Here is a 25,527-nt window from a genome sequence, read left to right as displayed (position 1 = left end):
CTCGCTCTCTCGCTCTCTCTCTGGCATGCGTGCCCCCTCATTGGTGTCCATTTTGTAGATCAAAGCTGTAGTGTTTTCCTGTCTTGCCACCTGAGATGCCTTTCTTATTTTTATTTATTTATTTTTTTTTCCATGGGAACACAGAGCTGCCCGTGTTCAGCGTGAAGATAATGGCCCCTTCTACCCCACCCGTTTACTTTGAAAAATAATTAAATCTTCCTTGTTAAGGTTTTAGGGCTCTCTGAGGCACCGGGCATGAGAGGCCTGTGCTTTATATGTGGGTTTCAGAGAGAACATGTGTGTGTGTGTGTGTGTTTGTGTGCGCGCGCACGTGCGTGTGTATGCGTGTTTGTGCGTGTGTGAGAAACCCTTTCATCTCTGTGGAATATGTCAGGATGAGTGCAGGGAGGAGACTTGAGCTCCCTAAATGCATGAAAACCTCCCCCATCTGTAGGGATTTGCTTTGCAAGGATCAAATCATCATGCTCACACCAAGTAAAATCACTGAATTGAAAATCTCAACAAAATCAGGAAATTCCCAAGAAATTAATATAATGGGCCTTTTGTATCTTCTTTTCTTTTGTCATTTCTGTTTTTCTTTCTTCTTTTCCTGCTTTGTCAAAGTCCTATGAACGAGTGGCTTCCCTTCCACATGAGGAAGTGGATCTGTTAACAGTGACTTGATTCCAACGAGCAGAAAAGCAGTTTATGTTGCGTAGGCGCTGGTTTAAACCAAACTCCACCAGCCTTTAGAGCTGTTTTTCAACTGACATGTTTAACCTTTACTCATCCATTCAGGTTAATGAGGAATGTGTCCATGTGGTTTGCAGTGTGACTTCCTCCCCCGCTGTGGTTCAGGTCACAGCAGTGTTGGTGTTGCGGGAGGAAGAGTTTTTCAGTCAAGCTGAAAGTTTGTTTTGCTTTGGTGTTTCATTGACACTAAACACATCTTCTGATTAGGCCAGGATGCAGATGGTGGTTTGGATTGTGGTTTTCCATTGTCGATCCTCCTTTCATGATACACAGCTGTTCTCTTTGGTTGTGCTTCTGAAAGGTCAGTGGTAAACAGGTTCAAATTTGAAAAATATTGAACTTTAAGCGCAGCGACTTTGTGGTAAGTTAAAGCGGTGTGCAAGGCCAGGAGTAGTTCCAACACTGTGGAGTTGGTGCAGTACTGATGTTGACGCCTACAGTGTTGCTTCTCCAGTAACATTCCTTAGCTGCTTGGCTTAAATGGCAGTGACTGAGAGCCAGTTTGTGTTGTTGTGCTCTGTTGAGGCAGTGCACCTTAACATGTGGTCAGACTTCCAGATTATTTTTATATAGATGCCAGTGTAGCGGACCAGCCCATCCACTCTCTTTACACAAAGGCTTCACACACACACACACACACACACGCATACACACACACTCATTCTCCTGCTGCCCTTACAGAGACAGAGGGTCCTGCTGGCTGGGAGTGTTTGAAGTTTAAATGGTCCACCCTGCTTCAGAGCCCCCATCACAAGAAGAGCAGTCCAAAATGTCACAGTCTACCCTCTGCCTCTGTGTGTGTGTGTGTGTGTGTGTGTGTGTGTGTTTGAGACAGTGTCAGTGCATGTGCCAGTGTGTGGTGAGAGAGGGATATTTCTGGAATATGAAATGAGGTCACAGATGGAAGCGAGTGAACTTAAATGGTCTCTGTTGCATGTCATACATCACATTGAAGCACACATACACACACACACACACACACACACTTGTTCCCTCAGGCTGTAGGTCAATAAATGTCTGACATTACAATAAAATTTACCTGACCTCTCTCTGTGTCAGGGTTTTCATAAGTACAGTCATGATGAACATGGCGGTCCTCAGCTCTCTATCTGTGTATCTGTCTCTCCATGTATTAAACCACTTATTTATAGCATTTTCCCCCTCTTTTGTTTTTTTGTTCTTGGAGAAAAGTCCTGCCAGCATCATCATCTGTCTGTCTGTCACTCTCTTTTCTTCCTCACTGCTCTCTGTTCTTTGAAGATCTTGCTCCAAGCCGTCCTTCCTCTTTTGTTTCACACTCTAGCATGTTTGTCTCATTTTTGTACAAGTGCTCTCACTGAAATAAAAATAAAATGCACAGATACAAAGCTGGGTTATTAGGACATGGGCGGCGCTACACTGTTTTGTAAATGAGTGGTGCTTTTCTGGTCCAGCAGCACTGTGGAGTTTTCACTGCTGCCTTCAGATTCTGCAGAGGCCAAAATCTGGAGAAGAAGAAAAAAAAAAAATGCGATGGGGTTAGAAGGCCAGTCATTATGAATCTTTTCTCTATTACTTTGGTGCAGGCCTCTTGAATATGAAATGGAAAGATAAAAGTCTATGTATTATACAGTATGTATCTGGTATTCAGGTCGGCCCGCCAATGATTTAAAGTAGAGCACAATCAGTAACTGTGATAACAATAAAAGAATGTTCCGGGCTCTCCAAACAATTAAAAAACGAATATATTTTTTCAACCCTTCTTTTACTTTTTCTCTTTTTGTGAATCTGACCACACAATTGGAATTTTTAAAATATTTGTGTGGCAGAACAGTACTGCAGCAGTAGCGCTGACCCACTGAACACCTTAAAACCTAAACAGTGATGCTTTGCATGATTACTAGTTTAATACACCCTGACATATCTCTAAAATTTAATATTTGCATCAGTAAGGCTTCAAGTGTACCTTGACATGCATGTTCAAAGCTTGTGCATTTGGCATGGAAAGTACAAGCTTGCTGTGTTAGAAATCTTTTGTTCCCTTGGATTTATACAGCTACAAATGTGGTAGAAATACTACCTTGTCAGCAAAATGAAGTGTAAAGCAGCACTGGCACACCACTGATATGGGTCATTGTCAAACTTGTTGTAGTGTTAACCGCGTGACCAAACAGATTTTAGGATTTCTACTTGTAATACATTTTAGGGGTGCTTTCATGTGCGTGTTAAGTTATAAGTAGCGCAAATACAGTGTCACCAACATGCACTTTTAATGCAGCATAACACTGTCGATACAGAATGGGCAGTCAGACACATATGAGCTTTCTCCTGTTCATTCTTTTTTCAACAACACTATCAGCACTAGATAGACAGCAAGTACATGGCAACCAGACTGACATCACGTTTCATTCACCCAAGTGAAGTTAACAAATATGTTTATAAAATTATGTTTATATTTATGTAAAGGTCACTGCTCTTCACCCTGTGATGCACTGATGAGCCCACCTCTCTGAGTTATACTGTCCAGCGTGTGTGCATGCATCTATGTGTGTTTGTGTGTGGTGTGCGCGCGCGACGTGCGTGCGGTGTGTGTGCATGCGTGTGCGTGTGTGTGTGTGCGTTGTGCTGTATTGTGGTATATGTGTCTCCATCTATCAGTATGCACCCCGACCAAGCAGCCGCCAACAGCTTAGCAGGCTGTTGCTCAGGCACAGCCATTTAAAAGGCAGCCGTGCCTGCACGTTGGAGGCAGAGCCGCTGTGTTTGTCGCTCAGGCTCGTTGCTGATAGCAGAGGGGAGCACACTGCATAAGCATTCTAACTCCAGCACAGTATTTTCTTTCTGTGCAAGTGCAGCTTTGTTGGCGGGAGGCTGCTCTGGCCTCAGATCACCTCTTAAACAGAAAGGTTAGCAGCTCGGCAGGGAGCCTCAGTAACAGTGTAATGAAGGAGGCCGTTTGCTGCTCTGTGCCAGCTATTAAAGTGTGTCATTATACCAGGTTGTAGTCTGGAGAGCAGAAGCTGTGTCCAAATAATTGGAGATGTGTGTGTGTGTGTGTGTGTGTGTGTGTGTGTGTGTGTGTGTGTGTGTGCGCGCACGCGTGTGTGTGTGTTTGTGTGTGTCTTTGACATTTTAAATAAATAAGTGGCTGTTTTGCTACTATCAGTGATATAACAGTAGTAATTAAGCCTCTAACCAGTGAGCCTGTTATTCAGTTGTTATTCACAGTTGAGATAAGCACATCTGGTGGAGCTTAATCTGCCAAAATTGTGTGAACTGGCTTTCAGATGTGAGATTGGTCCATTCACCAAAGCTCTCAGCCATATGGGGCCGGACCTTCTCCAAACAAGAGAGTAGTCAATAGAGCATAGACCACCAAGGTTGTGTCTGGCAGCTATGGCCCTGTTTATGTAAAGCCCTGCCCCCATCAGGTAATTTTGTGGTCATAGGACACAGCCCTTTCAGCCAACCAGCATGGAAAGGTGACCTCCCAGCCAGGTTTTATGATGTGGATGTGTTTGGAAACCACAGCAAAACCCCGCCCATTGCCATTCCCCTTTGATGCCAGGTGGCCTGAAATGTTAATCACTTAATGGTTGGACCACAAGGAACCTTCCCAACAAGTTTTTGAGAAATCCTTCCAGTACTTGAGTTATCCCACTGACAGACGGACAGACAGACGGACCAGGACAAACCCATAACACCCTCAGTGAAGGTAAAAAGAGAAGTTATATCTGCAGGACTTGGACTCAAAGCATAATGTCCTTTCCTCCTACAGCATCTCTGCTGTGGAAAACAAGTGCAACAGCCACTGTGGTTTGCATTCAATTTATTTATTTATTTACTTTTTATTTAGATTCTTTTTATTTAGCCTGATGCAGTATTCAGTATTGCCAAGATCTTCGTCCTCCATTTACTATTATCGGCCTAATGAATAAGGAATGCAGTGGAGCTAGTCGATATAGCATGCTAATTAATTAACAGTCATCATATAATTGGAAATATTGCACAGCTTTGAGGCTGGTTTGATATACACTGTATTTCTCCCCAGGCCTATAGAGTTTTTAATTTATCCAGATTAAAGGCAAGTGCTTCTCTTAAAGGGAATGTGACTGGCCCACTGAGAGCACCATCTTAAATTAAAGTTAAAATTACAGGCCTGCCAAACCCACTATGCAGGTGGAGAGAGGATTCATTTTAATATTTTAATAACTTCCATGCCCTAACTCAGAATTATAACCTTACTCATCAGTGTATGGAAACCTTTTAACATCTGTGTATATATGGACAGCAATGACGAAGTAGGAATTGCTTTTTTACGTGATTCCTGAAAAGACATACATCCACATATAATGGCATTTTACTGAAAAGCTGGATTAACTGTTGTAATCCCTTGCAGATGAGAACACTCAGTTGATCAGTAAGAGTTAAAATGAAACCTTTATTCTAAATATAAACGCAGCCAGCGACTGTGGGGCGGTGGGGGGATTGCTACACCATGATGATGGACTTATGCTTTAACTCACTCTTCAAATTCACATCTGCTGACGCCAGCCATCGTTCTACTGTTTAACCTCTTTCTTTTAGACCTGGAAAGGAAAATCCTTTCCTCATCTTTACTCCCATAATCTTCAGTGGTGTGAATAGAAGGATGGACAGCTGAGTGAAGGCGACAAACAGAGCAGTGCAGGGACAGTCCTATTAATAACTTCTGTCATGGCATTTAGGAGGTTGTTAACAGTCCACGAGAAGTTGGCTTTCTTTTTAAGGAAATGGCTCCTTATAATTAGTAAAATAACAATACCATCTTCGATCGCCAGTAAAAATGAACATTTTCTTTTTTTTCTTCTTTTTTTGTGTATGTACCAAGGTTTATGTCTTATTATATTATACCCTGTGCATTCACACCAAATGGTAAATATGACATCTGTTATCTCCCAATTTGTACTTTGCATCTCTTAGATGTTGTTGTCTTTATGTTGCTCATAAAAATTCCCAATAAAATAGACATGCATAAGACAACAGAGAGAAGGGCGAAGAGCCAGGCTGTTGGGGGTGTTGAGGGGGCGGGAGGCGCACGGTGGCAGCAGTTAAAGCAGGGAGTGACGGCTTGTCGTGTACAGGAGTGGCTTTACCAAAGGAAGTCGCTTTTTGCTCTGACTTTGATTGTGTGTTGCCGTGAGCCAGTGCTGTGTTCGTCAGCACAGCGCTGAGCAGTCTGAAAAACCACAGCGCCTCAGGGCCCTGACAGCACCATCCACCTGGACCTGCACCACCCTCCTCTCTCTCTCTCTCTCTCTCTCTCTCTCTCCCCCTCTCTCTCTCTCTCTCTCCGTCTTTCTCTACCTCTCTCCCTCTGCTGTCAGCTGTTTGGTGGCTTGTTCAATCAGTGTGCCTCTGATGCCATTTCTCTGCAGCTCTCCCATTGAGGTGTACCACTGTAATGTGTGTGTTTGTATGTATCTGTCTGTCTGTGCAGGGCATTCACGAGTCCTTAGAGAGTCTGAAAAATTGCCTTTTTAATACCTTATTTTGTCAAATTTTAAGGCAAAAAATATCTAATTTAAGGTAATGAAAGCTTTATTGATCTTTTTCTAATTTCAATTCCAGGTCTGGTTTAACTCCCTTGTTCATTAAAGCCACAGAAAATGTCGGAATTTTAATTGGTATTGATGTGCCAGGGAAATGTTGTTTGGAGAACTTCTGTATATGAGGTGAATTAAGACAGCATGATTTTAATTGTGAATATTTATATGCGGGATTAATGGCCACAGCACTAATAATGCTTACAGACTAACTTAATATTATTATTATCATTATTATTATTTTTCAGGTTTGATGTAATGAGTGCAAATTATTTACCACACAAATAGGAACCAAATAACATAACTGTCTTGGGAAACAAAATTCCCTTTATTTCTCTCCTATGTACTTTGCCACATTATTTTCTTCTTAACACTTAAAAAACTGCAAAAAACACACATACTTCAACAACATAATTTTGTTAAATGTAAATTGCATGCAGTTTTGGTCAAAGCATAACTGGCTAAATTGAATCAGCATGACCAAATTTAAGGAACATATTTGTCAGAAGACACAAAAAGACAGAGTAAGAGGATGCTGATGGTGCTGTGGCTGCTGTTCATGATGATGATGATGATGATGATGATGATGATGATGATGATGGAGTCAGACAGAGACAGAATGTTGGTTTGTTGTCTCTGAGGAAGAAGAATAAGAGCAGCGAGTCAGCTGCCGTGTCATTACCATTGTGAAAACTGAGCAGAGCGTTGTCGGGGGACAAAACCAACAATGCTCAGCTCTAAGGCTTTGTGACCACAACCTTGCCAGGAATTGTAGAAAAAGACGACATTGGAACAAACACACATGAGAGAGAGAGAGACAGACAGTGAGAAAAGAGGTTAATCTCGAGGGAGACAAATAGCCAAATCAATGGATGAATAAATGGATGGATAGGTTAAAGGAAATGTAGAGGAGTGGAGAGGTAATGTTAGCATAATATCGGTCCTTATCAAATAAGCCACCTCTGGGTGAGTGAGGAGAGAGAGAGACAGAGAGAGAGAGAGAGAGAGAGAGGGTCGTCAGTGTGATCAGCTGGTCAGCCTCCCACCAGCCTGCTGGTCCCCTGGAGGCCAATTAGAGGGGAGGAACACGCTCACGCACGCACATGTCAATGCTGACGCAGGGTGCACACGCCAGCCAGAGCCTCTAGGCACACACACACACATGCACAGAGACATGAGTGCAGACCGATGCAAAAAGTGCATAAAACATTGCTACATGTGCACACACACACACACACACATCAGTAAAAATGAACTCACATCCAACAAATCATCCCTGTATCTTGTGTTTGATATGGTAATGGTGATGCGACATAGTCCTCTGTGGTGTTTCTGTGTGTGTGCATGCATGTATGTGTTTATGTGTTGAGGTAGGGTGTGTGAAAGGGTGCACACCTCATGACCTTGCGTTCATCTCCACCATCTCAACCCCCACAGTGTCAGAGAGAAGCTCTTTTGAAGTGCAAAAATCTCACAGAGGACACACACACATTAGAGAGCAGCAGTCTAAATGTCTTTTAAAGTTCAGCTCCAAACCTTAGATGTGTCACAAACACACATGCATGCTGTCTGGGAGATTGCAACAAATTGATCTTGCAACTGAAGGCCTGATTAGCCGCAGGCGAGCCAATCACGGCTCTGTGTTGTGCTGTGTTTCGGCCAATAGGTGCTGTAGTGTCAGCTGGAGGCTTAGTGGTGCAAGCAGCAAGGGGTTAATGCAGATGCAGAATTGATGGATTACACAGAGTGACCTTTAATCAGACCTCTAGTATATGTGTAATCACAGCTGAAGACGATTCATCCAACATAACACACACACACACACACACACACACACACACACACAGCATGTCTGTTGAAGAAATTGTCATCAGATCTGACACCGTTTTAATCTGAGTGCCAGGAGCACTTTCTGGCCGCTTTAGGAATTAATTAAATTCCTGTGCTGCGCTTTACTTTTAAATACAGCTGCTTGTCATGCTGGCAGCTGAATACAGAGTCTGTCTGCAGACTGAACTCTCCCCACTTTACAGCAATGCAACCTGAAAGCAGCTCACTGTGACGATCGCTATGTCTGCCACCAAGCGTGCAACTGAAGCTCAGCTGACTTTAAATTCTCAACCTGTAAGCAGCACAGACCTGTTAGAGCTGAGAGTCGTTCAGCTAAATATTTAATTCCTGCGCTTAGAGTCTGCTTCCTAAAATGTGGATGCACAGCTGCAACCTTCAGCGGGTTCATACTTGTTTGACTGTTAATGTCTGTAGCACGGCGTCCACAGGTGATGGTAGAGGGGGGTCGACAAAAGAACAACCTGTCAGTCAAACACATTTTTGACATCTTGTCAAAGTAGTGGAAAAAAGCAAAAAAAAAAAAAAAAGCTCTACTATGCTAGACTTTATGTGATCTCTGCCCCACAAATCTCACTTCTTGTTGTTTTCATGTTACTACACAGTTTAAAGGCATCCAACTTGGAACCACCAACACAACACATTTTTTTTTTGACCATGACACGACCATGAAGTATGATAAAATTGGACTGAATTATTATAGTGTAATAAAAATGGAATTCATTTGAAAAACTGAACAAACAAACATACACAGTCTGACTCTAATAGAGGTGTACAGGCCTTGTAGATTGTAGACCAAAGATTTGTCTTAAAGCACTGCCACCACAAGATGGAGATTATTTGGAAAGTCGTTTAAGGATTGATTAGAACTGGGTAAGTTGCTATTGTTCCGCAGTGTCAGCTAATGTCAGCCATATTTCATGCTGCCTGAAGATGAAAACACAGAAATGTTCTTGTTAATATTGTAATGAGCCAGCTAATGGTCACACTGTCATAACAGAGAGGCACAGGAGGAGAGCAGCAGGGACATTTCTGAAAAGAGCTGTTGTGCCATGCTGAACATCTGTCAGACCAGTCCATTAAAGCATTTTTTTTTCCCATTGTTTGTGTTTATTATATAACTTCTTAATGGCATAAATGTTTCCCCGCTTCAAGCAAATATATAATAACATTTTTTGTGAAATTGTCAGTGTTTGTGGGAATTTGCCACTACCCTGCAGCCTGTGTAATGTAATACATGACCATTTGCTTAAAAAATAACTGGATGCAATTCCAGCTTAAAAATACATCAACACCAAACCATCAGCAGCACCAAGGTACAAAAGAGCCCTCTCTGCATATGGCTTAACATATTTAGAATTACATTATTTAGAAAATGGATAATGGAAAATGGATAAAATAGCAAGAAAGCTGATGAGCGAGCTCTGTTACCATCTGTTTGCTTGACAGCTGTCTCTGTTTTTACAGCAGACTGAGTTGTTGAAGTGCTACTTTGACTACTTCAGTTTCCTGGCTGCACCTAACTGTTGTGTAACATCAGCTTCTATCAGCCTGATGTCTGCTATTTGTACGCTGAGTAAAACACTGCAAGGCCTGGCTGTGTGTGCATGTGTTTGTGAGTGTGTGTGCACAGCTTGTCATTCTGTTGGCATCTACATGTATTTTAGCACGAACTGTCTGTTTTCTCATGTTACCTTTGTGGTAGGCATGATAATAAGATCAGTTCATATTGTCAAAATTTTCTCTGCCAGAGTTCAACATTATCAAATCAATCAATCAGTCAATCATTGGGCAGATTAATCCAGCAACATTGTGCTCTGCATTCACAGCATTTCCTCTTTTCATCGTTAATCTTCTCTCCTGTCTGAAATTGACACGTTAATACATATTTTACTGCGACTTTGGCACATTCATGGTTTTGTTTTGTTTTTTTCTCCCCCCCCCATGCACACAGTCTTTCATGTCTTTCAGAGCATCCTCCATGGTGACAGACATCCTATCAGCCTCCTGGCTTGCGGTTTGCACCTATCAGAGTCTCCCCTCCGCTCCCAAGACACCCACATTCAGATGGATGGGGACAAAATAAATAAATAAATAAAAAAAAACAAGACAGAAAAAAATGAGAGAGTGTGAGTGAGAGCGATGGTGGAGAGGTTTTCACAACTATTCTATTTTTAGACTAGCAGCTTTTTTTCAGGTCGCAACTCCCAGTGAGATCTGAGTATCTGAGCACAGGTACAGAGAACCGAGTCATACAAAGAGAAAAAGGATTTAATCTCCCTGCTGAATCAAAGCCATAGACAAAGAGCATAGGATAGAGATGGAGAACATGAGATTCTGCAGGCAAATGTCCTAAGCCAGCCTGTGGGGAAAAAAAAGCCTAAATACCTCAACACTGAAATTCTAATGTTTTTTTAATATATATATTGTTATGACATCCATGTGTATGGTAGAGTATAGTAAAACTCTAAAATAGGCACATACGCAGCTTTTGGAGACTTGCTCCACACTCTGCTGCAGTAAAATCTCTCCATCTTCACCAGTGATCTAGTTTAATCTTCAGTGTTAAAATCATGTTTCTCTTCAAACAAGTGAAAGAAAAATCTGCCATAATCCCACTTCTTTCCAGTGCTAATCAACTTGCTTCCAAAATGTGTTTGAATCAGCTCATTTTCATGATACTTGTGTGCTGATCTGCCATATTTTGCCTTGTTTCAATAAATGTATTCTTTTTTCAGAAAACCTCTCAAACAACTACATTGGAAACAAGTGGGATTATCTCATCCCACAGATTTGTTTTAATTTGGTTTAAGAAAAACAAGATTTTACCACTGAATATGAGACTAAATGACTTGTTAACATAGAGAAATGCTGAAAAATACTGAAAAAGTATTAATCACTTGATGGGTTGCAATCTTCCTAGTTCACCATGCCAATAAAATCTGCGCTCAAAACCGTGTCGTTACCCTGTAACTGCCTCTCAAAATCAAGGTGGCATTTTTTTGGCTGCTATGTTACTGAAGGCTGTTTGATTTCATAAGATCCTTCGAATGCAGCAGAGAAATGCAGCCTTCATCTGCCAGTTTTCCAAGGACATGTATCTTTCCCAGTCGTATGTATCACACAATTCTGTGGAATAAGAATAGGAAACGGAAGTCAGTTTAAAAAAAAAAAAAAAAAAAAAAAAGTGCAGCAAAGCAGAAAGCACTGTTGGTGCTCCTCCAGTGAAGTTAAAGTTAAAATGTGTATTGTTATGTAACATTAGTCTGTTCATCCTCCATTTCCTCAGAGCATATAAAATGTCCTTGCCATCTATTGTTATTCATCTGATGACCATCAGTCTGCGGAAAAAAACATGAATCGAGTCTTATTTTGTATTTTGGCTGCAGCCCTCAGCAATTGTTGCTGGAGTGCAGATTTCGTTTTCCCACTCATTTCAACTGTTTAACTGTGACATTGAAACAATTGAAAAGTCAACATGAGCCAAAATATTTTCATATCAGAGTCCCAAGGGCAAAATCTTCTCAAATGGGGGTCCATGGCATAATTAGGTCAACCTGTTGGTCGTTTAGGCAAAATAATTCACATACATTCTCTTGAAGCCTGCTTATCTCTCATTTCAGTTCTCTCACTTCACTTAAGTTCATTGCAGTTGTGTTACTTGTATGACGTCCTCTACAGGGTACAGGTTTCCTCAAGTTACTTTTACGACTTTTGTCAATATCTTTTTGCAGTCAGTTTAAATACAATCTCTGACCAGTTTCACCTCCAAAGTAAGTCTGTAAAGTAAAAATGTACAATGTCTGTACAGCCGGGAGCAAAAAGCAAAATTTTGAAGACATCTGGAGCAGTAAATAACACTAACAAACCAATGTAGCACGATTTTCAGGGCCTTTAATTATAAACTGCAAAAAAAAAAACAAAAAACAAGGTAACCAGGTAACATTCAAATGATATTGCAATAATTTATTATTATGTACGGACATTTCTCCGTTCTGTTTTCTTGTTATTCTCTACCTGTCTGTACATCTAAAAAAGCTTAACATGCATTAAATTTAAAAAAACAGTGTATCTCATTAGGTACAATGTATTGATGCACCATTTATACTGTGTGAGTGTGTGTGTGTGTTTGTGTGTGTGTGTTTGTGGGTAGCTAATTAAGAGGAGGATGTATGTAGCAACGTCAGACAGCAATGCCCTCTGTGCTCAGGGGCTGCAGCCTCAGGCAGCTGTCACACTCTAAAATACCAGCTCTGATTTTAAAGTGAAACTCTGCCCTGAAACTAAATGAACATATGTTACTACTTTGATTATGGACCGTTCAGATTTGTGCACATGACCAAGTTTCTCTCACAGCTGGAACCCACACAACTATGATCCTCTTAATGATGGCTGCACTTGTCATTTCAACATGAAGGCATGGACCTATGCAGTTGCCTCTCCATTAGTGCTTCTAAATTCGTACAAATTTATGCTTATTTTACAGTATTAGCTGTACTATTTGTGAATATTATTGGTCAGTGGTAATACACTCCTGATCAAAATTTTAAGACCAGTTTGCCTTGCCATCAGGAGTTCATGACAGTTTGGATACCTGACAGAAAATGACACTGAATCCACATTTTTGCGAAGATTTGGGCTTTTAAAGGCTTTTAAAGTCTTAAACTTTTTGATCAGCTGATGAACAGCCTATTTCAATTTAATGGTTGTTTGCAATAAATTGCTTACTCAAAACTTTTTTTTTTTTTTTGTCTCACTCCCATTTCTTCTTTTTGCATTTTGAAGCTCTACTTAGAACCTTCTTAAGATCCAACAGTGCAAAATGTAAATTCTTGCAGTTTCTCAACTGGTCTTAAAATTTTGATCAGGAGTGTATATGACTATGAGACACTCATCAGAAAGGGAAACAGTCATCTCTGTAAACTCTCTTGCCGACTCCAGCTACTTGGTTGGCCAGACAAGGTTTTCAAATGTAAAAGTTGGAGTAAACATCAAGGAGGAGGATGGACATCAGCTACGGTCCCAACCACCTGGATGGGGGGGGCCTTGAGCATTTGAACACCAGCTTCGATCCCAGCCACATAGATCTTCTGTGCTGGGCATTCTGCTGGCCAGTGAACAGGCGTCGGAACCGGGCAACCTCCATGTCTGTGTCGGTTTCCAGCAGGATGTCGGCAACTGTGGTGTTTTGTTCTTCTGAGACTTAGCTAGATCCTGGAATACTGGACAGTGCCATTGCAATTTCAAAATATAATGTGGTTAAAGTCAGTGAAGGTAAAGACAAGACAGAAATAATGAAATAATATGAACGCAAGAGTAAATGTAACAGTGAAAAGGAAATGACATTAATTTACGGTTACGTTAAATAAATACATTTTCAACAGTAATTTAAAAATGTTCACTGACCTCATATCACATACAGCTTTAGGTAGGTATTCCACTATTTTGTAGCATAGTTAAAAATATCTGAACTTCTGTTTTCTTTTGTGTTAAATCATTTGCATTTTAAAAAAAATTATTTAAATTAAAACAGGAACAGAAGTTCAGCATAAGTTGCAGCATGTTTTAAGCATAGTGCTCCTCCTCCTCTTCACCTGTCCGTCTCAGATTTTACATACTGACAGCCTTGAAGCTGCTGAATGAAGTCACATCCTCATCTCCATTATTATTTAAGCAGTGGGCAACACTGACTCGCCCACATTTGATTTTCATTAACAGGACGATGCTGTCCAAAGCCTTGAAAAGCGCTTTTTTGCATCTCCTGTGGATGTTACTTCTCACCCTGTTTGTATGAGCTTCATGGCTGCAATGAATCCATATGATGTAGAATTACACAGTGCAGGGCTGACCCGCCGTCACATTGAAACGACAAATGGAGCTGTGCAAGCCCGAGAGACAAATACTGGAGCTGCATTAACAGTGAATGACAGGCTGAAGTTGTGAGCAGAGTGAACATTCCCAAGGTGATTTTAAAGGACAAAGACTCATTTTCTGGTTCAGGGCTGTTTGCACTGCAGCAAAACAAATGCCATTCAGATGTAAACGCTCAAAGAAATTGCACAAGGTATTCATTTGATGTAATAGCACTGTTATGCTGCTATACTAAAACAGGCTCATTAATAATAGTGCTAAGTTAATTATATAAGACTTAGCATGCTTGTAACCTAGTGTCTCTCCCTATGCATTGCTGTGAATGTGAAAAGTGGATCCTAAATTTCCCTGGGTGAGTGTAATCTATCTCTACCTGCTTGGCCACTGTCTGATTCTGATAATCTTGCCAGTAGCAACCAGCTGACTCAGACTGGGAGAACCCTCCAGATGCCCCACGGGTATGATCTTGACAGTTTTATCAGCCAACCCACTCTTCAGTGTGGCTGTTTAGGTTCAAGATGGTATAGATGGTGACATTATGTTGTGGTGGGGGAAACAGACTCTGCTCCTCAGTTCTGTTTGTCTCCAAAATATTTTGGTTTTGGCATTTCCTTGACGCAGATTTAGTTCTCAGCTCATATGAACCCAGCACAGGTATGCTCAGGGCTCACTAAAGAATCAGTGCTACCACTCTGTATGAGTAAGTGGCATCAGTTCTGACCCTGCTCCATTCTACACCTGCTACTAAGATATGCACGAGAAAATAAACAGTTAAACTGCTTTGCCATAACACTGAAATGTATGCATTACAATACTTTCTCTTTATTATTAATGCAAATAAAAACACTGAATTCATTTTGTCAGCCACAGTGGAGACACTGACAAAACCTGCTCTACAAATTGCTTCTGAATTTCTGCCAGCTGATAAGTGTGATGAATTGTGTACTTTTTTAAGAAGAAAAATTAATATTACACTTGAGATCAACTCATGTTTGGAAAAAAAAAATCCAATTACCAACTACAACCCCAAGGAGTACAGTTCCGGTGTCAGAGTTCAGCCCCATCAATAGAGATACCTCATTAGAAATATTGCAGCACTGTAATTCATCCACTTGTTGTCTTGACAGTTTGCCCACTTAAATGGTTTTAACTCCATAGAAACTGATGCTCTTAACATAGTGAATGTATCACGTCTGTCTGGCATGTTTCCTTCATCCTTGAAAGCCTCAATTGTCAAGCCCTTATTTAAAAAAAAAAAAAAAAGGCAACTTAGATACCTGTACACTCAGCAACTTCCAACCCATCTCCGACTTACCCTTTTAGACAAAATTACAGAGAAAATAGTTTTAAAAAGCTAATACACTTCTTAATTTTAAACAAATATTTTGACAAATTTCAGTCAGGCTTTTGTGCACATCACAGCACAGAGACAGCTCTTATAATGATTTGTAATGATAGACATAAATTTTAGTGCCTTTAGATCTTGGGGCAGCCTTTGATACCATCATACACAGTATTCCTTTACCTGGGTTGGAAAACTGTGGGTTTTTCTGGAGCAGTTTTAGGTATTTGTTGCTATTAGGAATTATAATTCAAAACACATGCCCTTAACCTGTGGGGTCCCTCAAGGGTCAATTTTCAGCCCACTTCTGTATAACCTGTATATGCTTCCACTTGGTCACATCCTGGACACTTTGCTCTCTCATCAAATGACTGGTCCTAAAGAGTCTTTACTAGATGTCCCAAAATTTCCTGCAATTAAACAATGTAAAAAAACAGGGGTAATTTTATTTGGCAGCAAAGATGAGAGGCACAAGGTTTCTGCTCACTTAAAGTCCAAGGCACCGAAAATGAAACAGCAGGTTAAGAACCTTGGTATTTTAACTGACTCTGCCGTAGTCCACATTTTATCACCTTTAAATCATAGCCAAAGTCAGGGGCATCATGACAAAACAAGATTTGGAAAAACTGATTGATCATCTGTCATCTCCAACAAAATTTATTACCACCATGGACTTCTGACATGACTTCCTAAAAAGACCATCAGGTGCCTGCAACTTATTCAAAATTCATATTGGAAAAATTCTGATCAAAACCAAAAGGACAGCCCACATCACCCCAGTTCTTAAATCTCTGCACTGGCTGCCAGTTAGCCACAGAATTGATTTTAAAGTTTCATTACTTATTTATAAATCTCTACATTGAGTTGCCTATAAATATATGAGTGATATGCTTGAGCGAGACCTCTATAATCAAGTGAGACCCTTAGATCACTAGAGAGTAAACTGCTAGTGGTGCCCAACCCTTGCAGCTTTTATATCCAGATTCAAAACCTAATTTTTCTCAAGTGCTTTTAATTTTTTTTTTTTTTTTTTACTACAAGGTCTTATTATTGTTTTATTGGCTGTGACCAGCAGCTCTGTAGCTTGCCAGTCAGTCATTTGGTCAGTGGGTCTACCAAAATTTTCCCACCCTTTGGCGGCCACAGTTTTCACCATTTTTTTGAGACTCTAGTCTGAGATTTGGCATGTAGGTTGTGTGTATTTGTGTTCATGCCAGTTGGCAAAAATATACTTATATACTTTAGCCACACCCTTTCATAACTCATTAACCATTTGTCAAAAATCATCATTGGATCATTGGATCCAGTAGAGTGTAGTTTTTCAGTGGTGTAAGCTAGCCCCTCCCCCTACTCTTTAGATACATTTCGTGGGTGTTTCACAAAGCTGTGCCCACCCTATAGTGATCACAACTTTCTGCCTATCAGGCTGAAATTTGCCATGGAAAATCAAGTGTTTCTTAGGTTGTGTGTGTACATATGTATATGTATATGTGTGTGAATGCATGCAAGCATGTTTTTGAATGGTGTTGTGTAAACTTTAAATTGGGTAGGGGGTTTGTACCTTGTATTTTGTTGTTGTAACTTATCTGTACCTTGCCTTATCTCCTTCTCTCTCTCTTTCTCTTGTTCTCTGTCCCAGCAATCAGCAGGCCTTCCTCTTGGAGAATGTACCCTGTAAAAACCCGAACTGCCAGAGCATTGGGAGAATGTTCCGCATCCACTGGGACCAATCAGATTTGAGTGCCATCCCCCATGCCACCGTGGCAACATTCTTTGACATTTATGAGGACGTGAGTAGTTTGTTTGTTTGTTTGCTTTGGTTTAGTCCATCTGTGTCTCATATAAAGTTTCCCATCTGCCACACTGAGTTTTGCTTTCTGAATCGCTGCCTCGAACCATTTAGCTTAAGTTAGTAGCTTGAGTGTTTTAGCCAGCCACTGCTAACATTACAAACCAAGAAGACAAACCAGCTGCACCCTCGTTTGCACACTCATTTGCATATCATTAAACTTTTTCATTTTTTCTCATGACATCACTGGTCTGCAGCCAACTGTTAGGTAAATTTAAGTGTTAGTATGTTCTCTGGAAAGAGCTACCCACCAGAGACAGAGATGATTTTCTAACTGTAATAAAAACCTTACAGTGGATAGCACAAACATAATATACAAAGTACTCAACAAACATCTTATGTACAGTGAAGCCAAACTGAAGCAAAAAAGTCACCTAACTGGGCTTTGTGGAGGTGCCGGAGCTGGAGAGTGATAAATTTATTTTATCGCAAGGCATTCAAACACTCAAACTCAAAAAAAAAAAAAACTTTTATTAGCAACTAAGAAAACTTGCTTTATCATTTAAATAATCCAGCTACAAAGATAGAATACAAATATATCATGTAACATTAAAGGGGTAAAAGATTTTGGCTCACAAAATACCATGTTGTTGCCAAAGTAGGAATGCTATCAGTTTGACCAGTCTTTTACTTAGTCATCTTTTACATATTCAGAGACGTGACCAACAGACTAAACTCTGAAAAGGTTGTCCTGTCAGGTCAAGGTTAGTTTAGAATAAAGACTGGGTTTAGGGTTAGGTTTAGAATTAGGATTGGGTTTATTATGCTAAGGGTTAAGGCGCTTGGTTTATAGTTTAGTCTTAGTGGGTAGACAATGAATGAAGTCAATGAAAATCTTAAGATGGAACTACATGGAAGGTGTGTGCTGCGTGGCTCTTGCTCATCCTTTCCCATTTCCTCTGTACACAGTATGCAGGCAGGCCGGTACATCACCTCAGGCTGTGATTTTGGGGCAGCTGCCAACCAGCGCAACACATAACACAGTGCAACAATGTCCGCTTCCTGTCCCCTAATGACCTCCCACATACACACGCACACACACACACACACACACACACACACACACACACACACACACACAAAAGTGTGCGTGGGGTGTGTGTGTGTGTGTGTGTGTGTGTGTGCATAAGCAGTGAGCGGAGGTTGAGTGTTTTCTGCAGATTCACAGGCAGAGAATCAGACACAGAGAAATAGAAAGGCTTCATCATCATGAATCTGACTGACAGTCTCTTTAAATCTTTCAGCACAACTGTACTGTAGCTGCTAACACATTGTCTGGGTGGCTAACATCCTATTTAGTCAATATCTTTCGATGGCATTTCTCTCTGTCTCTTGTTTCTCATCTCTCACCATCTTTCCCTGTATCAACCCACGGAGCTTCTTTTAAAGGTGCTACCTGCATGTTGAACATCAACAGATCATTACTGTGCTTGTGTTTTGGACATAAGTGAGACAACTGCCAAGAAACCTGTCAGCCCCTATGAGCCCCTAGGCTGCATTTGCCATGGTTTGTCAGCAGGTGGGATTTGTCAGGAAATCTGCAGGGTTACTTCACTGCACAAAACAGGAAGAGGGCGCTATTTTTATGGAGCAAATGGAGCAAAATCTTTCAGAGTTTCAGGCAACTTGTAGCAGATTGTGGAAAGATTGAAAAGCTGGGGGACAAATATCTTCCAACATCGTGAAGGTAAAAACACCAGAGAGGGGGGAAGGAGAAGAGCAGTTGGGGGTTTATGGAAAATGGAGTCTTAATTTTGAGATATATTAAGCATGACAGATGAAAGATAGAGGCTGCCAATCACCTTGGTCTCACTTCTTCTGTCTTCTCAATGCCAAGGTATTTTAACGGTTTCTGAAATTGATTCAAATAGAGCTGTATATCTCGGTTGTGATAAACAAATGCCTTGTTGCGTCTGTCCGATTTTTAGAACTGTTATCATCTTTTACATGAAATAAACATGATTTTGATTCATGTTTTATCTGTAATATGTCATAGATCTACACATTTCCTCATAGCAACAGTCGCTAGCTATGCTGGATAACGCTTAAAATGTCAGCTGGCAACATGTGGCAGGTCCCACCTTTGGGTGTCTGCAGACTGAAAGTGTTCCACTGCCGCCTCTGTTATTTTAACAAACTACAGTTTGAACCTCAGGAACCTGAGACCAAGGGACATAACAGATTGATAAATTTTAATCAGCACTCTGGCTAACATGTTTTTGAATAGTCAGCTAGCTTTACTTTTATGCATGATCAGTTGCAATGTAAATTGTAAACTAACTGACACAAGCTAGTGTCTAGAAAGGATAAACATTTAGCTGTACATTGCACTACACTGCAGTCATTTACATCTGTCAGCTGGTATTATTCTGAGTTCAGTTCTGTTGATGACAACATAAATAGAAAATGTCTCTCTCTTGTGCCGACTCCACTAGCCAAAGTTTTGAGGGGCGATCTGTTTACCTAATTAAATATTGGCAGAATTGTTTTGCTGGTTTTTGGGGCTTAGTTATATTCATCAGAGGGGCACCTAATAAAACTTGATGTTTAGAGAGAGGGGAAAGTTAGTCCATCACTGTGAAGACTTTTTGCATTTTGTAGTAAGATGCATTTTCAAAAATCTTAAGGGCCAGTTATGAATGCAGACACTGTATGTAAATTAACTCATTGCTAAAGTAATTACATATTCCAGTTTCCTAGACTTTTAATTAATTGGACAATAATGCGTCGATAAGACTTATCAACAAAGAATATATTTTCATAATGCACTTTTCATTAGAACGATAATCTCAAAGTGCTGTATGTTTTAAAACATACAAAAAGGATTAAGAAGGTGCATGCACTGTTGCTTACCCACAGACACTCATACATTCTTTTTCTATTTTACTATTTCATGGACTCATGTATACACACACACACACACACACATACAAACAAACAGGTGACAGCAGTTACATTATGATCTGTGTGCTTGTTTTGTCAGATTTTAGTTTTGCTGCCAATGTGGCCTGTCTCCTAATTTCAATTATTTCTGTTAACACTGCTCCGCCTCTCTCTCTCTCTCTCTCTCTCTCTCTCTCTCTCTCCCTCTCTCTCGCTCTCTCACTCTCTCTCCCTCTCTCTCTCTACCTCTCTCTCTCTCTCTCTCTCTCTCTCTCCCGCAGAAGTCTCTAGGCAGAAAGAGAGAGAGAGTCATAATGAAGGGAAAAGAAAGAAAGAATAAAGATTTGATAAGATAATGCTGGATCAGTCACCCAATTTATTAGAGGGATGAAAATGTACACACATATAACACACACACACTCACGCACACACGCACAGTGGTCTCATTGTCCCTTATCTCCATGCCTGTCTCATTTGCAGGGGATATTAGACATGCTGGTTCTAAGCCAGGCGGAGGGCAGAGATGGCTTGATCATCCACGCTTTGAAGAACAACTTTGAAGCCGACGCCTACTTTGTTAAAGTTATGGGTAAGTGACTGATTTCCTTACTTCACCCTCGCAACCCCACTTCCACCCCCAATGTTCACTGAGCCAGTTCCACAGAGACATCGTGCAAAGGAACAGAGTGGTATCATGGGAAAATGGCATGTCTTCCTCCTCCTCTACCTCAAACCTCCCTTTCTGCTTCTTTCTCTTTCTGTCTGCCATTTCCCACCCTGTCCTTATTTTCCCAGACAGTGGATACAGAGTTTAAACAACTATCACTCAATTAGAGTACTTTTTTTTTTTTTGGCTTATTTATTTCTTATATGTATCTTAGTTAGTCTGACAGTCAAGGCCTGTCTAATTAGAATTTATGAATGCTGTTTCCCCAAACTTAAAACAGATGATCAAGACTGACTGAAAAACTGTGAAGGTTGAAGGTAAATGTGAAAAAAGTGACTTTTTCTGAAATTTTGTATCCAAATCAGCTTCATATTCACCTTATTCCCCAAAAATAACCTTGAACACTGTCTCACACCTCTTTTTCATCTTCTTTAATCTGATTTAATGTGTGGTAATACAGATAAGCGCAATTTTTGAGACAAATTGATTATATATTCTGAAACAAAATTCAATGGGGATTTTCATTTAAAGGCTCAGTAGCTAAACACTGTGTATTGTATCTATCCTAGTTCACTCATTCATTACTTTGACTTGTATCAAGAAAGTCGCACACAGCAATCCAGACAATACAACTACCTTAATCTACTGGGTGCCATGACTAATATTGGATTCGTGTCATACTGGGAGAAGCAGAGGAAGCACATGATGGTGCATTGCTGCAACTTTTCAGCGTTCAATGTGTTTACTTCACTGGCGTGCCCTTGTCCAAAATTATTTTATCTAGGAGTGTGAAATGAATCAGCAACCAGCTGTGGCAAAACATTGCACATGTTGTTGACACTTCTGTTGACACCCCTTAGGAATTTCTGACATTAGCCAGAAAATATCGGAGCCTGCAAATATTGCCTCATATTCTCCTTGTAATGACCACTGGGAGGCTGACGTAACTGTTTTTTTTTTTTTTTTTTTTTCTCTCAGTTGACAGTTTGTGTTTACGGTAAATTTGGTAAAGTATGAAGTTGGCATAAACCCCTTGTTAGTTTTTGTGGTTTGTGTCTGGTTCCTGCTGCTACATATTATTGTTGCACAGGTGTAAAACCATGCAATCATGACCTGAAAACTAGCCTCTACTTGCAGTGATTTTGAACTTTTCCATGGTTTCCATGTTTTCTATGTTCAAATGGGACTAAAACATCACCCAAACAAAAAAAGTCACTGTTCAACGGGGATGGGCGATATAGATTTAAAATAACATCACAATATTTCAGGGTAATTGGTAATGATATGGTAATGATATTCAAGAAGACGATATAAAAAAAAAAATGATAAAAACTACAGTGTTTACCACATAATGACACTAGGGAGTAATCGTTGGGGAAAAAACATTAGCCTAATTTCTCACTATTTCTTATTTCACCATCTTAATTCCAGTTAATCCTCCCTAATTTTGTGTTTTTACACTATTTACCCTGCTCACCTTGTTTGGGATAGATGTTAAACTAATGGCACTAATGGGAAACCCAGAATAGGTTTAATTATATTTGGGTGACCAGTAGTATACCTGGGCAGTGTGGAAAACACTAGAGGCTGACACTGCTCTGTTTGTTGTTATGGTGACAGAACGCTGTAGGCTGTACAGTAGGGTGTGCAAACCATCAACATGTCAACATGTGGCTATATTGTTGATATTATCACATGACACTTTTTTTGTATATGTACAAATTTATACTGGTGTTATTATGAGAGATATGATATTGCACAGCCCATATGGAGTCAGATAGCCTTGCCTTACAGTTTAGTAAGAAATGGTGATTTAAACAGTTTAGGCAGCATGTATGATCTGCTGTGTTGAACATCAGATCATAAATGCATCCATTCCTTTCTTTACAACAAAGGAGAGCTGCACAATGTCATGATTCATCTTACACACGCTACAACAGTTTAACAGTTTCCTTTCACTTCCTTTTAAAGTTACTACTAAAGTGTGTTTTATGAGAGAAAATAAATAGGTAATTGTAATAATAATGATTCCAAAGTGCAATTAGCAGCATTTTAGTGTTGCTGTCATCACAACAACGCATTCACGAGTGTACATCCAGTGTTTGGCTTTATTGCATGGCTTTTTTTTTTTTTTTGCAACAAATGAATGTGAACACGAGCATGTAATGTAATATGTGACATTATGTAATGACACTGACACACTGTCGGCACCCGAGGCCAAGCAAAACAGCGGGCATTCAGCACTGAGTTAGCCATGGATCTTAACACCGATGCAGTCCTACCATTCATTAGTGCCCATGTCATGGATGGAGCCAACTCACATCTGACCATTCTCTGTAGAAATTACAAAACCATGCCCAACAGCAGCGCCAGTGCTGAGCAAAGTTTTAGCCGTCTGAGGCTCATTAAGAGCTATTTGTGTTTGTGCATGGATGAGGCCAGACAACTCTCCAGCCTCTCTGTGCTGTGTGTGGAGTGGGAAATAAACACTGGCAAAGTCATGAAGGAAAGGAGGATGACGTTTTAACAAGAGACCATGATTATATCTACAAAGTATGTTAACCTATTCAGATTATTTTGTTGTATGGCGGAGGGTGGAATACACAAAAGGCAGACTGATGAATTAATCTGTTGTTTAACTGCATGTCGGCACTCTTTTATGTCACTGCCTGTGGTGTTGTAGACTGTCTGCTTTTCTTGCGATATTAAACATTGTTTTAGTGGTAAAACACATACTCACATTGGTGTTTCATGGCTTTTAAAAGTAATCTCTGTCTGAGACTCTATAGTAGACAACAGTAATTAATTCGGTTTGGGACAGTGGCAATGATTGGGGGATGAGGATAGATGGTAGGAGGCCGTTCTGCTGGGAAAAAAATAAATAAATAAAAATTAACATGAACTAGTTCATTTTTACTGAACTTAGTTCAGTCAACCAGTTCACTTTAATCTGTGTGAACTGAACTTTGAGCTAGTATGAAGTTGCACAACACTGTGTACATCACTGTGTAAGCTTATTTATTTACAGCAAGCAAAGGAAAAATGTTTGCAGGAAAACAAACAACAAAACAGGGGACAAAGGCTTTATTGAAAGAAAATGAAAACAAAAACATAACAATCTTACAAACGTTACCGCTCTTGAGAAAAGCCTCCAATGACAATTGTAATTCTGATTAATTTACTGTTTCCCACAGATTTTGCAGGAATGATGTCTAAACATTCACTAGTTGAAAGACAATGAAACATAAGTGATGCACACACACACACACACACACACACTCACTCACTCACTGTGCTGCCTTTTGCTCATACAGCCTATGATTCAGAAATGGCGTCTGACTCGAAGGAGGCGAAATCAGCTCCAGACGCTCGAAAATAGCTTCTGTATTTTTGGCTCTGTCGCTTTGTCTCAATTTATATATTTTATTTTCCTTCATTTTCCATTGTACTGGTGTTTGAGTAGAAATCACAACGCGCTCTTTTGATGTCAAAATGTTGGTACAGGATTAGTTACCTAGCGACATTTGAGGAAAGCAAAAATAGTTTGGCTGTGTGGGCCTGAGCAGTTTAATCTGTCACTCTGCTCTGCTCATTAGCTGGAAAAACGGCGCTGTTCATCACTTTGTGTTTCAGCACAGTGTTTTGTCTTTTGAGGCAGCTGGGGGTAGGGGTGTGCATAAAAAAGCACATACACACACGCACATACACATACACATTCACATTCACACAGGAAGCACACATGGCCCTTTTCAACTATCAGGGATTGCCCGGAACTTTCTATAACCTTGGATTTGCCAGAACCAGTGAGCCAGTTTTGTTTCCTTTTCCAATGTATATGAAGAACTAGCTGTGAAGGGTAGGAATTGACCTATCAAAAAAAAAAAAAGAATAATCTTTAATCTTGAAAAGTTTTTTTTTTTTTTTTTGTGTTTTGTTTTGTTGTTGTTTTTTTTTGAAGCCTTGCTACATTTTTTCTCACTGTTTGGCAGTGCAGTCGACATCCTGTTCTCCCACACTCTGAAGATTTTAAATATACTTTTTCATTTGTACCAACAAAGTGAATTGTAAACTGGAAAATTTCAGTTACAAATTGAGTCAAACAGTCAATCAAATTAAAACAGTAGTGGTGCATCATGCTATTTTACCCATGTTAGCTCCCCCCTTTTTTTTTTTAGCAGAATACATCAGCCTGTGATGCTTTTAACACCTAATCATTTTCCTCCTGCCAATCAGTGGGCAGCTTTTCTTCCTCCTGCTTGCCAGTGAGAAATAACCTCCTCCGGTAGCTGTTAGGATCCCATTTTCTTGTCACATCCTATACGCATCCCTAGGACAGTAGCATCGCTCCAGTTACCCGTATGTTTATCAGGTAATGTGCACAAGGCAGTCAAGGTAGGTGCTTTATTTTCCCCAAATACTGAAAAGGAAATGCACTATGCGCTTGTCCAACTTGCACTTTGCATTTCTTTTGCCGCTGGCTGCTTGGTCTTGTAGTCCTCTGATAGTGCGTGCAGAAGTGTTGCCAAGTCAACACTGGACTAACCAAGATCGCCTGCCAACTCCTAATAAAGTTCCTGGAGCTCAGATTTTAATGTCATCTCTTGAGTGTGGCCAGTTGAAAAGGGCCAATCGCCATTCCCTGATACACATTCACCAGCCACTTGTCAATCCCAAATCCTGACACACTTTACCACTGTTTTTCTTTGGTGGACAGCAAGGAGTATTGGACTCAGAGGCCACAAGGTCACCA

At 40.3% G+C, this 25,527-nt stretch overlaps 1 protein-coding gene across 1 annotated transcript in view; it reads left to right on the top strand.

Moving 5' to 3' along the window:
- Positions 1-25,527, top strand: part of itfg1 (integrin alpha FG-GAP repeat containing 1) — a 198,586-nt gene that overhangs the window by 104,581 nt on the left and 68,478 nt on the right. The window contains exons 11-12 of the mRNA XM_030077151.1: positions 17,018-17,168; positions 20,591-20,699. Of these exons, the coding sequence (XP_029933011.1) occupies positions 17,018-17,168; positions 20,591-20,699 (260 nt within the window). The remainder of the gene's footprint in view (positions 1-17,017; positions 17,169-20,590; positions 20,700-25,527) is intronic.

This window comes from Myripristis murdjan, chromosome 3 (genome assembly GCF_902150065.1).
Source record: "Myripristis murdjan chromosome 3, fMyrMur1.1, whole genome shotgun sequence".
NCBI lineage: Eukaryota > Metazoa > Chordata > Actinopteri > Holocentriformes > Holocentridae > Myripristis > Myripristis murdjan.
The sequence above is the reverse complement of the archived record's forward strand: the minus strand, read 5'-3'. Positions and strand labels throughout refer to the sequence as shown.